The 15,352-nt window shown below is 40.2% G+C and overlaps 1 protein-coding gene across 7 annotated transcripts in view; it reads left to right on the top strand.

Moving 5' to 3' along the window:
• Window positions 1–14,257, top strand: part of LOC116312270 (collagen alpha-1(XVIII) chain-like) — a 55,614-nt gene extending 41,357 nt beyond the window's left edge. For 4 of the 7 annotated variants that reach the window (XM_039607010.1, XM_039607004.1, XM_039607007.1 and 1 more), the window contains 37 exons: window positions 378–520; window positions 603–620; window positions 1,430–1,636; window positions 1,710–1,736; window positions 1,859–1,921; window positions 2,002–2,085; window positions 2,164–2,214; window positions 2,295–2,435; window positions 2,573–2,626; window positions 2,956–3,000; window positions 3,140–3,202; window positions 3,940–4,071; window positions 4,285–4,350; window positions 4,446–4,472; window positions 5,465–5,563; window positions 5,646–5,681; window positions 6,444–6,530; window positions 6,725–6,757; window positions 6,865–6,900; window positions 6,995–7,054; window positions 7,358–7,435; window positions 7,617–7,652; window positions 7,753–7,806; window positions 8,190–8,261; window positions 8,366–8,431; window positions 8,537–8,564; window positions 9,017–9,049; window positions 9,135–9,169; window positions 9,292–9,408; window positions 9,495–9,642; window positions 10,075–10,139; window positions 10,377–10,505; window positions 10,606–10,638; window positions 10,724–11,086; window positions 11,173–11,370; window positions 12,677–12,786; window positions 12,878–14,257. In XM_039607010.1, coding sequence (XP_039462944.1) covers window positions 378–520; window positions 603–620; window positions 1,430–1,636; window positions 1,710–1,736; window positions 1,859–1,921; window positions 2,002–2,085; window positions 2,164–2,214; window positions 2,295–2,435; window positions 2,573–2,626; window positions 2,956–3,000; window positions 3,140–3,202; window positions 3,940–4,071; window positions 4,285–4,350; window positions 4,446–4,472; window positions 5,465–5,563; window positions 5,646–5,681; window positions 6,444–6,530; window positions 6,725–6,757; window positions 6,865–6,900; window positions 6,995–7,054; window positions 7,358–7,435; window positions 7,617–7,652; window positions 7,753–7,806; window positions 8,190–8,261; window positions 8,366–8,431; window positions 8,537–8,564; window positions 9,017–9,049; window positions 9,135–9,169; window positions 9,292–9,408; window positions 9,495–9,642; window positions 10,075–10,139; window positions 10,377–10,505; window positions 10,606–10,638; window positions 10,724–11,086; window positions 11,173–11,370; window positions 12,677–12,786; window positions 12,878–13,088 — 3,248 coding nt within the window. In that variant the 3' untranslated portion in view covers window positions 13,089–14,257. The remainder of the gene's footprint in view (window positions 1–377; window positions 521–602; window positions 621–1,429; window positions 1,637–1,709; window positions 1,737–1,858; window positions 1,922–2,001; window positions 2,086–2,163; window positions 2,215–2,294; window positions 2,436–2,572; window positions 2,627–2,955; window positions 3,001–3,139; window positions 3,203–3,939; window positions 4,072–4,284; window positions 4,351–4,445; window positions 4,473–5,464; window positions 5,564–5,645; window positions 5,682–6,443; window positions 6,531–6,724; window positions 6,758–6,864; window positions 6,901–6,994; window positions 7,055–7,357; window positions 7,436–7,616; window positions 7,653–7,752; window positions 7,807–8,189; window positions 8,262–8,365; window positions 8,432–8,536; window positions 8,565–9,016; window positions 9,050–9,134; window positions 9,170–9,291; window positions 9,409–9,494; window positions 9,643–10,074; window positions 10,140–10,376; window positions 10,506–10,605; window positions 10,639–10,723; window positions 11,087–11,172; window positions 11,371–12,676; window positions 12,787–12,877) is intronic. The other 3 variants (XM_039607008.1, XM_039607005.1, XM_039607006.1) reach the window with 3 other exon arrangements.
• The last annotated feature ends 1,095 nt before the right edge of the window (window positions 14,258–15,352 follow it).

Below are 15,352 nucleotides of genomic sequence, written 5' to 3' on the forward strand. Positions count from 1 at the left end.
AATGAGAAGCAAGAATTCCTGCTTCCCTCTATAGGACTGATTTCTTAACTGCTTCCCGTAAATAAAATTTGCCTTTTTTGCAGAGAAAAATAAATAGAAGCCAGTTTTATTAAAGACTTTTTTTGGCTTTTGCTTTGGCATCTTCTGCGCTTTCATTTTGTCATTATTGCAGTTCCAATTTCACATTTTGCTTCGGGTGATGGTGAAGAACTGTTTGCTGATCATCACTGGATCAGCGTGCTTGACATCCATGTCCTATAAGAGTAGATGATGCATTGATAGTTGCTGGTCTTATATTTACACATATCACATGTGTATTTAAGCATTCTTGTCCTGCAGCACAGTCTAGATATTCCTAACTTGCTAAATTACTTCAGGTACAATCGGTGCTAAAGGTGAAAAAGGAGACAGAGGAGAGAAAGGCTCAAAGGGGGACCAGGGCCCTGTAGGAGCAAAGGGAGATTCAGGTATCAGCTCTGGCTCTGGTTTCTCTGCACAGGGTGGAGTCCAAGGACAGAAGGTAAGACGCCACTTTGTGTCTGTGAGTGTGTTTTTAGTGACCGTATGGCTGATGCACTCAACTGTTTCTTCCTGCTTTTCAGGGTGAAAAAGGTGAAAAGGTATGTAAAGTGTCTGTCCATTTACTCATACACATGTAGTTTGGCTTTGATACATAATGAGCTAAACAAAAATAAGGAGGTCAGCATGTGTACAAATAATCCCTGCAATGCAGAAGCTCAGGATTCAGAAAACTCTAAACTCTCAGTCTCAGAGTTTAGATAGAGTTTTGTTTTTCACACTCGGCTCTGTCCAGTGTCACAAAGAAAGGATAGCTTCATGTCCTCAGCTATAGACGTGAGAAAAGAAGGTCCGTTCACCTGCTATTTAAACCCTCTGCTTTTGAGAGGCTGCCAGTCAGAAAAAGGTGGTAGTACTGATCACAAGCCCTGGCTGCTTCCTGAAGTTGGTCAGTCACAAAAAGGCATATAGCTGAAAAGATGGCCTTATAGGGGGAGGAGCTAAAGCTAGTTTGAGTTCTGAATCATTGAAAGCTGCTCTGGTCGAGTCAAGGAATAAAAACATGTTGGAGATGAGCAGAAAGGCTCATGTCAGAATGAATGAATTGAAGCACAAGAGCAGAAATGTCTAAATGCCGATCAGCCAGGAGCAAAACTTACGATACAGATTGAATTTGAAATTTTATTCTTGCCATTAGAAATGATAGAACTTATTTCAGGTTCATCTATAACAACATGTTTTGTTTCTGCTGTCAACAGATCTACTGTGTCTCTGCTAGAGAAACTATTCTGATGACTTTATTATACACATAAAGCTTAAAACTATAATTCACATTTAAATTATGTAAACCTGTAACTTAAGTATTAACTAAGTATTAAATTCCTTCCAAATCCAACATTCTCGCTCACAGGGTGATCTTGGCAAAGGCTACGCTGGTAATAAAGGAGATCGTGGGGCTCAGGGGCCTCCCGGACCACCTGGTCCTCCAGGACCTGCAGCTGAGGTGGTCCGACTTGGGGATGGCTCTATTGTGCAGCAGATGGCCGGACCCCCTGGACCACCAGGACTGCCAGGGGTGGATGGGCCTGCAGGACCTCCAGGAGCTGATGGGGAGCCTGTGAGTACAAAGAGGTTTACAGCTGTTCAGTGTTTGGAGGTTCATGTTGCTCAGTTGTTCATTAATCTTTCAGGGTGATCCAGGAGAGGATGGAAGAGCTGTGAGTTTCTCTGTTTTCACATTGAAATACTTCTACAAAAGAAGAATTATTTATAGGCTTTTCCAGATAGATCGATTGAAATATTATCAGTGTAATTTGGGGTTTTTTGCTTCTGTTTCCAGGGTCCTCCTGGGCTGCAAGGTGTTCCAGGAATTCCAGGAGTTCCTGGTGCCAAAGGCGAAAAGGTGCTCTATTTAAGTCATCTGTTTAAAGAAAACACATGGCATTATGTAGTGTGATAATCTGTGGTCTTAAAATCCTCCAGGGTGAACGTGGAGAGGGTCAGCCTGGACCCAGAGGCCCCCCAGGTCCACCTGGACCTCCTGGACCTGGTACTGGTGATCGTCCAGTAAGTCCAGGCTCCACACACTCTTTTCATTCACTTCATAACTTCCAAACCTTTTCACTAAATTTATGCTTCTTACAGACATTTGTTGACATGGAGGGCTCGGGATTCCCAGACTTGGATAAAATCCGGGTATGTTTTGTTTTTTTTAACATAAGTAAAAAGTAGTCACTTGAGGTGGTAATATGATTGTTTTGGGATTTGTTATCTAGGGTCCACGTGGTCCACCGGGTCTCCCAGGTCCTCCTGGCCCTCCTGGGATCCCTGGTACTTCAGTGGCAGTGGGCCTTGATGGTCCAATAGCTGTTGGACCTCCTGGACCACCTGGGCAAGATGGTGCTCCGGGATTGCCAGTGAGTATTTTACTTTGATTACTTACCATTTTACGTACTTACCACCCAATGCCTCCATTGTGCTGCTCTTAAATGTTGTTGATGTTTATTTTAGGTGTAGTTTGACTACTGACTCTGTTTTGTGTTTGCTGCTGTAGGGACCCCCTGGTCCTCCTGGTCTACCTGGTCCACCTGGACCTGCAGGAGGAAAGGTAAAAATAGACTCAGTCTAAAGTTTTAGATTGTTATAAACCAATCTGTGGGGCTGTACTATGGTACATGCTAACAAGAGACAGTGTACTCACTAAAAGACTTAATCATTTATTAATAAAATCTGAATGAGAAGTTCATCAATTTTATTTAGTGATTAACCAAAATATTTTAAAAATTGTTATTTTGACCACAGAACAGCTAAAAAAAAGTTCAAGAAGGATTCAAATGAATACAACCTACAAACCTGGACTAAATGTAATGATTCAATAGACATTTCTTTTAAATGTATTGACTATCATATATTTTGTTTTAAATCTTCTTTCCCCAGGGTGACAGTGGTGACCTCGGTCTTCCAGGACCAGCTGGAGAAAAGGTGAGCTTAATTTTAAGTTTCAGCCCTTAAAACTCTCATCATTGAAAGCAGAAAGATGTTCCCCACTAAGCTGATATGAAAACGTTGTACTTGGTGGCCCATCCATGTACTCTTCACATTCTTTGTTGCTTTCCTTTAGCAAGACACGCAAGGCTCCAGCTTTTTCACCGGCTTGTTCTCTTACTTTACTCCATCCTCTACGGTGTGTAATGGGTTGGTGGTGCTGAGGCACGTCTCTGCTGTGATGATTTATTTTCTTTCCTCATGTTTTTGGCATTATTTACTCTTTTTTATTATTATTATTTTCTGTTTTCACAGAATCTTTCGAGACAGTGTAGCTGTGAAAGATTCTGTTTCCATAAAAGACCTTTCTTCACTCATTTAAGGACCTACTATGCATTTCCTTAGTTTCTGTCATGTATATACCAAGTAAGGTGTTCATATTAAACACGAGTTTTAATAAATCAGGCTTCACACTGCTCTGAATTTTAGATACTTTCACCGAAAATGGTTTCTTTAAATAGTTACTTGGTACAGGGACCTATGAAGAACAGGGCGTACAGCTCACAAGCACTGGGTACTGCCCCTCAGCAAGCTTCCAGAAGCTGGCTAATCATATTACAGTGTCCTGTTAGAAAGAGACATGCACTAACATGACTTGCTTCAGACATACATTAGGGCGATGATAAAGAGGCATTTTTTGTCCATTGTTGAATTATACGATCAGCTTTATTACAATCCAAAACTAAATACAGGCACATTAATGAGCATAGTAGGTCCCCAAACCTTAACTGTAACCTTCATCTGCATCTCCACTTAACCTCCAGCTCTGCACGTGCCTGTGTCATGCCACTGTTGCCCTTCCTGTCCTACTTTTCTTCTCCTCTTTATACAGTGTTGAACATAATCTGACATTACAACTGACCTCTGCCACCTAAGGGCTCTCATGGTGAACCAGGACAGGTGGGGACACCAGGACAGACTGGTCTGGCAGGGCTTCCAGGTCCAATGGGACCAGTGGGACCACCAGGGCCCCCCGGACCACCTGGGCCACCATATCGCATTGGCTATGTGAGTAGATTTTTTTTTTGTCCTTTTTTTTTGGTTTTCTTTTGTTTTTTGTGGACAGATGAGAGCAAGTACCAAGCTAAAAAGGTTGTTAATTTGAGGATGGTGGTAGCAACCATTGATATCTACTCTGAAATGTCAACCAGTCCAAACAGTCTGAGTGGATGAGAAGCTAGCAGTGATCAGTTGTTTTGACTTCAAATTATCTCCATACAGAGTGATCAAGATGGATATGAGGTACTCAGTGGTCTGCCTGGACTCAGAGGCGAACCTGGACCACAGGTAACGAGTTACTAATATAGGAGATTGTTGTTCCTTTGCTCACAGTGCTGTAAATATTTGTATATCTCATGCTGTCCTGTGCCATATTTTTCCAGGGCCCACCTGGTATTGCGGGTCATCCTGTAAGTATGCCAGAGAAACTGTATGGCTTGAATAAGTTATCTCTTTATGTCCATGATACCGTGAATTAAAACGTCACACATTTTAAGATTTCATGAAGTACATCAAAGTACAAGGGTGTGAATCAAATATAAAAAGGTGTGCCTCAAGGTTCGACTTTAGGGCCACTTTGGTTTTCTGTTTATTACTGATATAAGTTATATGTGTGTTTTCAAATGATTTGTTCAATTATTTGCTCTGCTGTGTATCTGTTAACCACATATTCATTTGGCTTTTCAGTCTAATAAGCTCTGGATTAGTTAAAAAAATCTAAGACAAAATCTTGTCTTATTAGACCTGACAATAAAGGTTACGTTAGTATTTAGCCTAGTTTTAATATCAATAAATTATATATATAGAAAAATAAAGATCTTCTAAAAAATGCTTACAATATTTTTTATAGAATCTTATTATAGAGTAGCATAAATGTCTGTATTTCTCTGTATATACAGTATTTCCTCCTTAATGTGTAGATCAGTCTTAGTGCATGAACATCGTCACACACAAAGTGATTATTAAAACGTGTATGCTTTAAAAATATTTATTATAAATCCCTTTTTTTTTTTTTTTTTTTTTTCATATTTGTAATCCATCATTCACGCACTTTCATCCAAGCACTTTTTTCTAGCCCACATTCACACTCTGTTGAACACATCACAGAACAACTTAGGGTTCAGTATCTTGCCCAAGGATACTTAGTCATTACATCTACATGAGTAGATGTCCTATTCACAATTCATAAGCACAGTTTTTTTTAACCCCCCAAAATCCTGGATATTAAGTGAGAAACCATATCTATGTTTTATACGTACATTAACATAAATGAAAAAAGTCTTCCAAAGTTTGTCTTATTAACAATATTAGTAGCAGCATTCCATTTTAATTCAGTGAATTTATGTTATACTTTTATGAATTCACCACTCCTGTAAAGAATATGTTTTAATGTTTTTTTTAGGGAAATCCAGGTTTACCAGGAACACCTGGTAGCAAAGGAGCAGAAGGACCACGAGGACCTCCTGGGATCCCTGGCGTAGATGGTTCAACTGGAGAAAAAGTATGGCTAACATTAGTGTTACTGTACACTTAGTAGTATTAATGATATGGTCTTCTAATACAGTATCCTGATTATTTTTTAGGGTCCAAAGGGAGACAGAGGCGAGAAAGGAGAGAGGGTGAGTTAAATGCAGAGTTAAACATTTTGCCGTGAGCCAACATATTTTAATTTTTAAATGTGTTAAATACCTCATCTGTTGTGTTGTTAGTACAATATGCAATCAGCAAGATTTTTGTGCTTGATGTTGAAAGGCAGTAATACCTTAACATCTATGTAGTTGTTGTTCTGAAGCTCTTCATTTCATATGAGCTTCATCAGCATATGCAGTTCCCAAATAACTTTGAGATGTGTGGGTTTTTTTCAGTTATTATAATTTATCTAGAGTGTACTGTCTATCTAAATTGATGAAAGTAATGTGTATATAGGACAATGTATTTTGTCATAGATCATGTGATCTTTTTGAACATTTCTTTAGAACAGAAGCAACACGTGCAAGATTGCAAGTCAGTTAGAAAGTTGTGCCTCAAAGTTCTGTTTGGGCCTACCTATGTTTTCATTAGTTTTATTCAATTCATGCAAACTTTCCTTTTGTGGAGTTTAGTTATATGCGGATGACAGCATTATATTTACGTACAAAACATTGTTTGAAGGTTTCTGCTTTAGGTTCTTTTACTTCTGTATGTCTCAATGGTATGATCGCTGACCATCGGATTCAGTTATATGCAGATGATGCCTTTATTCAGTACCAGTCAAAAGTTTCAAATGCATGTTCAATATTCAATAATGCAATATTCATTCAGACAGGGACTTGATTAAACTATGCTCTGAACATATTGCATATTCACCCATTTCTGCCTGATAATGCACCAATTTGTAACAGGGTTTGCCAGGAAGAGATGGTGGACCACCTGGACCTCCAGGCCCTCCTGGACCTCCAGGACAGATCATCTACCAGCCAGGAGGAGATGTGAGTCTTCATTCAACTTGTAAATGTACTGAGGTTGAATGATTCTGGATTAATATGTGAAATAACACTAACCCACACAGCACAGCCTGTCTAAATCGATTTTTCTCCTGATGTTACTCATCTTCACTAATAGCCACAGCATGCGTGTTTGCTAATTCACATTCATACTAACTGACCTAACTTTGTCTTGCTAGTATAACGACCTTTATTGGAATGAAGCAGGGCAGGTAGGTGGATGCGCCCCTCGGTCCCCTAACAATCTTATCAAAGCGTTGCCACAAAACATAAAGTTGAGAGAATATTTTAGCTTTTTCAAACTGCGTTTCTTTTTCAGGTTGGACCAGGTATTCCAGGCAGGGCAGGATTCCCAGTACGTATCATGATCATCAAACAGTTGAGCCTGAAGGAATCCAACTGATTCAAAATAATGCAAATAAGTGATTATATTGTGTGTATGGATTTAGGGCCCAATGGGACCAAAAGGGGAAAAAGGGAACCCAGGGCCACCAGGATATGCACCTAAGGTAGGTGCATATCTTTATTTGTTCATTTCACATTTTAAAACATGTATATTCATTATATTTTGTGCATCATTGTTTTTTAATTTAATACATTTTCATATTAACATGATTTAACATGATTTTTATTTACATTCCTCTGAGTAAGTGACATACTTTTTACTTTCCAAATTATTTAACGCAATTTGTGTTAAAGTAACAGGAAACGAATGGAGTTCAATATTTTAATAGCAGCAATATTTTTTAAAAGTCTTGTGACTTAAATACTGTTTCCAGTAGTATTTTTGTAAGTTCTTGCTTTTTGTTCAGGGAGAAAAAGGAGAGCCTGGTGTCATCATGGGGCCTGATGGGAGACCTCTATCCCTGGGAGGCTTGACAGAACAGCCAGTAAATAAATCAAGTTTTATCCAACTGCCTTAGTATCGATCCGATACCGATATCGGTGTTGGTATGGATAGTTCTAGTTCAGGTTGTCTTGAAAAATAAAGGTGATCATTCCTAATTTGTTTCTTAAATCAAAATATCCCTGTGTGTGATGTTTACAGTGTGCTTGTGTCTTAATTTGCAGGGTGAGAGAGGGAGTCCTGGCCCAATGGGATTTCCAGTATGTTGTCTAAATTTTAAAAGCTCACAACTTTAGACTTGTTTAACAAGTTAGCAAAATCAGATTAGTATAACGAGCATAAATGTACATTTTTCTCCAGGGTCCACAAGGTCCTCAAGGCCAGAAGGGGGAGATTGGTTTTCCTGGCCGACCGGTAAGCTTGGCATCTTTACAAAGATTTCATGATAAGCCTTCACATAGTTAGGGAGGTATTTGACTGGAGTAATGACACAAACAACTGCCCAGTAGGGAAAGATCACCCTTGATGCTGATCTCTTGGCTACAAATATAAAGTATATGTATAAAGTCAGAAATGTAGTGGTTTGTGCAAATACTATTGCAATCAGTTGATTCTTCATATTAGATGTATGCTCTGACAGCAACTGTGAAAAGAGAACAACAGTGGAGTCCAATCTTAGGGAGCTTTGATTTGCAGGGTTGAGAGGGAAGAAATTATTAATAATAATTTTATTTTTTTTAGAAGTTCATTATGTCGTAACGTAACTGTGACATTCTGCATCATTTGTCTTGTTTTAGGGTCGACCAGGACTAAACGGTGCCAAAGGAGAGAAGGGAGATGCGGGCAGTGGATCTGGATCTGGATACCCTGTGAGTGCTGAAGATTTGACTTTGCCTTTTTATCAGATCCTGATTTCAATCCATTTTTTAATCTTGTACAGAGACAGTAATCAATATTCATTTTTGTGTCTCAGGGGCCACCAGGCCCACCAGGGCCCCCTGGGCCTCCTGGACCTCCTGTTCCCATTGACAGACTCGGAGTGAGTCCAGACATGAAATTTTCCTGTTTTTTTTTTTTTTTTTTCCTGGTGCATATATCGGTCAAAATGGGTTAAAGTTCCCTAATTCTTTCCTTTTAATTTCAGGGATATGATTACTCCAGGTATTACGCTGGTGAGTTCACTTCAAATTCAATGTTAGATGCCAATGTTATGAGAAAAATTTTAAAGGAGTAGTGCAACATTTTAAGAAGTACAATATAATACCTTAATATCTGTATGGTGAATGTGAAGCGTCATGGTTAGCTTGGCTTAGCAGAAAGACTGGAAGACGGGCAACAGCTGTCCGATCTCGGTCCAGCGGTTAAAGAAAAACTCCAAAAATCTCTGAAAGGTTTCTCTCCACAGTGAATTTAGACGTAAAAAGGGTTTAGGTGGAGAGCTGTGTTTGAATTACACCGTCCCACTGGTGGAGTTTAGCAGTAACTAAAAGGTTCAGAAGCAGCAGTTGTTCTATGTTTGGACTCTAATAACGGGTCATTATCCTTTGCAGTTACAGTAAATAAAGTCAGGATTTGAGGAAATGCTTTGTTCTTGCGTTTGTTTAACTTGTTGTTTTTTTTACAGTTAAAGGAGAGAAAGGAGATCGGGGACCACCAGGTAACGTCACTGACAGACGTGTAAATGTTTAAAGTTTTCAGTGTGCGGACAAATTTAAAGCAAGACATTTTTGTTTCCAATCCAGGTTTTGGATCAAACATTGACATTTACAGTTTAAAGGTAATCCCTCGCCTTTGCACACAGATTTTACGTCTTTATATTTTAAGATTAAGCTGTTCAAATCGGTTTGAGTTTTTATTGTACTGCTGGCTTTTTCTCTGATTTTTCATGTGTCTACCCAGAATGAGCTGAAAGGTGAAAGTGGCGTGAAAGGAGAGAAAGGAGAGCCAGGCGGAGGATATTATGACCCCCGGTATGGAGGAAGCGGAGTCGGAGCCCCGGGAGTGCCTGGACCTCCAGTACGATCACACTCTGGAAAACATACTGCCACTTCATGTTTTTAAAGATGCTGTAAATCAGACTCTGTGTCCTCCTGTCTTATTAGGGCCCTAAAGGAGACTCCATTATTGGCCCACCAGGCCCTCAGGGGCCATCTGGACCACCTGGAAGAGGGTATGATGGACCACCTGGACCACCAGGGCCACCTGGACCTCCAGGACCGTCACTGGATGGATCTTACAGAGGCACACAGAGTGAGTTAAATTAGAAAACGTCCTTTAAATATGAAAGACTTCCTTAAAAGAAGGTGATTTATATATTAAAATTTGAATGACTTGTTGCTCCTTTAATTTAAACCCCACCTGGAATACCAGTCTTGCATTTTAAAGTGGTTCTCTGAGTTTTTGTGCATGAAGAGCTGCTTATCATTTTTAAAAATTTCCCTTATATACAAGAAACCTTTCTGGCAGGTTTGCCATGAACAAAAGCCACTGATACAAAAGTGCCTGTAAAGTGCCTTTATACTGAAGAAAACTTCACTGCATCATTGCGTTTCATCTCTGTGTGCTCAGACTAAATTCTTTTGAGAAGGCGTTCTCTTTTCCATGTCTGCTGCCTGCAACGATAATGATAATGCTTATCCAAGCATTTAGCCTATGTTTAACAAATCTGTGCTTGAACCACAGCTATCAGTATACCTGGACCACCAGGACCTCCTGGACCTCCTGGAGTGCCTGGTGTCACCTCTGGTGTGAGTAAAACTTTTAGTCAGTTGTTTATTTTCTGGTTGTCTGTCATGAACTTTAAAAAAGTGTTGGGTGTTCAAATTAAAGAGCTGGAAATTATGGTTAATTACCTCAATGGATTAGCATTAAAACTTGGAAGTCCATCCAGTTTTTGGGGGGGTTTTTTGAATAAATTTCTAAAACCACAACAAAAATACACGTCTCGGCTGCACAGTAATCCACATTGTTGTCTGTGTTTGTAGGTGACAGTGTTGAGGTCTTATGAAACAATGACAGCTACAGCTAGAAGACAACCTGAGGGCTCTCTGGTGTACATACTAGACCAAACAGATCTCTACCTACGAGTCCGAGATGGAGTTCGTCAAGTCCAGGTGAAACATTCATCTTCATAAATCAGCCGGAAAGACGCAAAAATACTTTAAATGTGGATTTTTTTTGTATATTAATTCTGTTTTCTTTCTTATTTTTCAGCTTGGGGAGTACATCGCTTTCCCCAGGGAGGATGTGAGCATAATTTTATTTGTCTTTTATCTGGTAATTAAGGTATATAGCATGTCCAGTTTTAACAAGCCACATGCTGCATTTTTAGGTTAATGAGGTTGCTGCTGTGGAGCCTCCGCCAGTTGTCCCTTACTTCCAAGACCACCATTCCCACACGGGCACCTCCACCAACCACTTCAACCAGCCGCATGAGAGTCCGGCCCAACCACATGCTGAGCCTGAGTATAAACCTACTTACGTCGATCCCAGATATCAGCCTGATTCGCGGTATCAGTCAGAACCACGGTATCCAGAATTAACAGATCCCAGATTTCCAAGTTATACAGACCGGTTAAACTCACCTGATAACAGGTATTATGTTGTGGACACTCATTACCCGATCACCACTCCACGAAGACCACCCCCACATCAACCCCAGAGTCCAGTCCACCATCACACTTCTGGGCCAGTGGTAAGACAAACCACTTGGCTCATCTCAAAGTCTAGCTACTCACATTGTAAGAATACATTTTTACTTCTTGGCACGTTTCCCCACAGCTCCACCTGATTGCTTTGAACAGCCCTCAGACCGGCTCCATGCGGGGCATCCGCGGTGCAGACTTCCTGTGCTTCACCCAGGCTCAGGCCATCGGGATGAAGGGAACTTTCCGGGCCTTCCTGTCCTCCAGACTCCAGGATCTCCACAGCATCGTCCGCAAAACTGACAGACAGAATTTATCAGTAGTCAACTTGAAGGTAGTTAAACAGTGTTTTCACCCAACCTGACGTGACCTGTGTCCCTTGCAAGTTTATGTATTGCTCTCACAGACTGTATAAAATAGATGGACATAATCTCAGTGACATCACCTGTTCTCTTCCTGCTGTGGCTTTGTCCTTACAGTTGTAGCCATGTTGGTTTTTAGAGCCAGGAGGGACTATATTTAAATGGAAGGGTACAGATTAGTGCTAAATAATAGACTAATAAAATATAGAAATTCATTCAGTAAAACTGGAGCACAAGAAGCCAAGATATTCATCCATTAAAAATGCTCTAGAAGACACCACTGACTCAGGAGCAAGCGAGCAACTACAGCTGCCCATCAGTCAGTCAAAGATACCGCTATGCTAACTTTCAGAGTAAAGCTCGCTTCAGCTGTAATCACTCTGTTAGGCTATGATTATAAGAGGGCAAAAACCTGCAGTTCCTCTAATGGCCACTTGAGACTGGTCGCAGAAGTGAGTCAGTCGCCCTAAAGTTCCTCGTTTAAAGGACAAAAATCTACAGCAGAAGTAAACATATGTACAGCCCAGTATAAACACATAAAGTTTATGAATCACTAATTTGCCCCTTCATGTCAGCTGTACAGCGGGCTAATATTTTGCATTACTGTGCTGTTTGGATTTTGTAAAGACTTAAATTGAGGGTGTGCCTGTTTTTAAAATGTGTGCCAACACAGGACACTCTAATTTGTAAAGCATTCTTCAGCAATAGTTCTCCCGCTTTTAAGCGCTATTAGCTGAAAACTTGGCATATTTTAGGATATTGTGTAGTGTGTCCTTAAAACAACTGAGAATGAATACAGGGAAACAGGCAGAAAAGCCTGAGATATAAATATATCACACAAAAGCTGGTCTGAGCAGATGCCAGTTTAGCTCAGTTGGATGAGTAGGTGACCATATGCTGCATGGCTGAGGGTGGCCGGCCCAGGTTCAAGTCCGACCTGCGGCCCTTTGCCCCATGTCTCTCTTTCCCTTTGCTTTCCTGTTAGTCTTCACTGAATCTGTCTAATAAAGCCAAAAAAAGACCAAAAACAATATGTTGAAAGAAAAAAAACAAAATTGAGTCAGTGGCAAAGGGTCTCATGGAGTGATGAATGCAAATCGGTGCGCACAGAGGTGTGTGGCACTATGACGACTATTTCCATCCTTTTCATACAGTCTGTGGAACTGAGTCTCTATTAAAGCCAGCCTCTGATACTCGCTTAAGTGTGGACTCATTTTAAAGCTTTGACATTCCCAACAAAGTGTAATTTGACTCAATCATGTGTCTCGCGTTCATCAGGACGAGGTTCTGTTTGACAGCTGGGACGACATCTTCAGCGGCGGCAGAATGAAGGAAAACGTGTCAATCTACTCGTTTGATGGCAAGGACGTTCTTTACGACAACACATGGTGAGGCTCAAATCAACATGAATCGTAACATTACATTAACATTACGTCTTTAAGGCTTGCTACGGAATGACGCTTTTCTGTTTCTTCACAGGCCAGAGAAGATGGTCTGGCACGGATCGACTAGCAGAGGCGAGCGGCACGTCGACAGCTTCTGCGAGACGTGGCGCGTGGGCGAACAGGCGCTGACCGGCATGGCGTCGCCGCTGCAGAGTGGCAGTTTGCTGCAGCAGAGCTCCAGCAGCTGCTCCAGCTCCAACGTCGTGCTGTGCATCGAGAACAGCGCCGGCCACTCCAGGAGATAGACACGGACACAGTTTTTGTCCACACACACACACACGCACACACTATGATGTGCCTTTGTAAATATGAATTTTCTAAAGAATAATAAGTGTATGTATGTTAACCCCTACTCTGTGGTGCTACACAGGATTACCCACGCAAGTTAAGCTCAGGTGACCTACTGTAACTGTCTCTGGCAGCCATGTTGGTGCAGCTTCTCTGTCATTTCTTTTGCTGTTTGAAAGTTGCCAGCTAGCAGCGTCTCTAATAATCATAACCACCGCTAGTTTAAGCAAGGTTGTGCACCACAGAAGACGTAGACTGATAAATATATCAGTGATAAGTGAAACAGAGAAATCAGTTTTTAGAAAGAATTCTGCTCTGTGACTTAAGTCCATATCTGGTCTTATTCTGAAAGGACAGGCTGCTGTTAAACTGTCATTTTTCAATTTCTGTGACCCCCTTGGCAACTTTCAACACCCTGCAGCAGAGAACACATCGTGACTAGTGTGACTGGATCTATCTCAGAGAGGTTATACTGTACCACTAGAAACTATGTCTGAACCACTGCAATGTTTGTGTTTGTGTCTCTGGGCTGAGAAAAAGTGTTAAAATGGTTTAAATAAGGTTTTCTGTGCCTTTAACTACACAGCTAGTTTTTATATAGAGTGAAAAATGGATATTAGACATACAAATTATGATAATGTAATGTTCAGTGTCCAAGAGCAAAGTAAACATTGATTATTTTGTATGTGAAATGTGTGTTTTAAGCTTCTTTACACTGATTTTATCTGTAACCCACAGACTTTTACTTTGCTTCAAGGGAAGATATTTTCAATTGTATTTTTAGCCATAACAGAGGGATATTTATTTTTTTTCTAAACTATGCTTTGCCTATAATTTGCGATGTGAGTCCAGTACATGTGCAAAGTAAGAATGAGTTTGTTTGCAGTCACAGGAAGCAAACAAATCACATACATCATGCCGAGGATTCAGCCATAAATCTGTCATGTCATGTGTTTTTGCTGGCTTTTTGCCCACTGCCATCTCTAGTGGAGAGGATTCATCCTCTTCGTGTGCTAACAGAGCTGTAACGAATGCAGTGAAATGTGCATTAACTGTTGTGCCTTCATGTGAGCAACACGCTGAAATGCTTCGTTTCTTTTAATAAATTTGTGTGGAAAAAGTGCAAGAAGCTCTGAGATGTTGCTGTCTGACACTGGCGGTCCTTCTGTACGAAGACGGGAACAAAACGAGCCGTAAAATCCAAAAGAAGTCATTAAGTTTAGAAATGAATGGAGGATGCGGTGATATTATCTCATGAAGATATATATTTGCACTTAGTTACATTTTTAAAAGTTATAAAGACAATTTACGTAAGTTTAAAAAGTCATGTTTAATCATAAGTCATGGATCTCATCATCTGCTAGTTTACCAGCGGCCTTTAAGAAGTTTGCACATGTGCTGATTACTTCTGAGACCTAATGGGACAAAACATTAATCACAGTTTGTTTACACTCTGTATACACTATATTTCTCATTTAACTGTAGTCTTAAAAACTGTATTTGTATTAATGCTAAAGTATTATTATGCTTATTTCCAACTCCATGAGTAAACTAAGTTTCTTCTGATTGGCTGTCCATCACGAACAAAGTTTGAACAACAAATGGTTGGAGTTTCTGCATCCTTGAGACGACCATATTTGAGATCGCCATTCTGTATGATGTGATGCAGAGCCAACAGTAGAATAAACAGCGGAAATGGAGCATATAGACTAGTTTGAAATCCACTTTTTCAATGATTGACACTTTTATTTTATTTTGACAAAAGACAGAAGATGACCACAGAAAACACCACTTGTCAGCATAACTTTGTTTATCCTTCAAACACCTCTACAAGTCATCACCACCCAACAGTTATCCTGGGCTACAATTAAACCACCACTTTAACTGATCCACCACTCATATTAATAAACCAAACAGAATAAATAAAAAAACATATATACATATAAACCGACATGTAGAGATACTCATTAACACAGTGGGGCAAGAAAGTATTTAGTCAGCCACCAGTTGTGCAAGTTCTCCCACTTAAAACGATGAGAGACGCCTGTAATTTTCATCATAGGTGTACCTCAACTATGAGAGACAAAATGAGGGGGGGGGGGGGACCTAGAAAATCACACTGCAAATAAATTCTTTAAAAATCAGACAAATTATGGTGTATTATGTATTATGGTCTTGAGGCAAGTTCATAGATTTTGGACTTGTAACTGTTTTTACTGTT

The sequence above is a fragment of the Oreochromis aureus genome, linkage group 23 (assembly GCF_013358895.1).
Source record: "Oreochromis aureus strain Israel breed Guangdong linkage group 23, ZZ_aureus, whole genome shotgun sequence".
Lineage (NCBI taxonomy): Eukaryota > Metazoa > Chordata > Actinopteri > Cichliformes > Cichlidae > Oreochromis > Oreochromis aureus.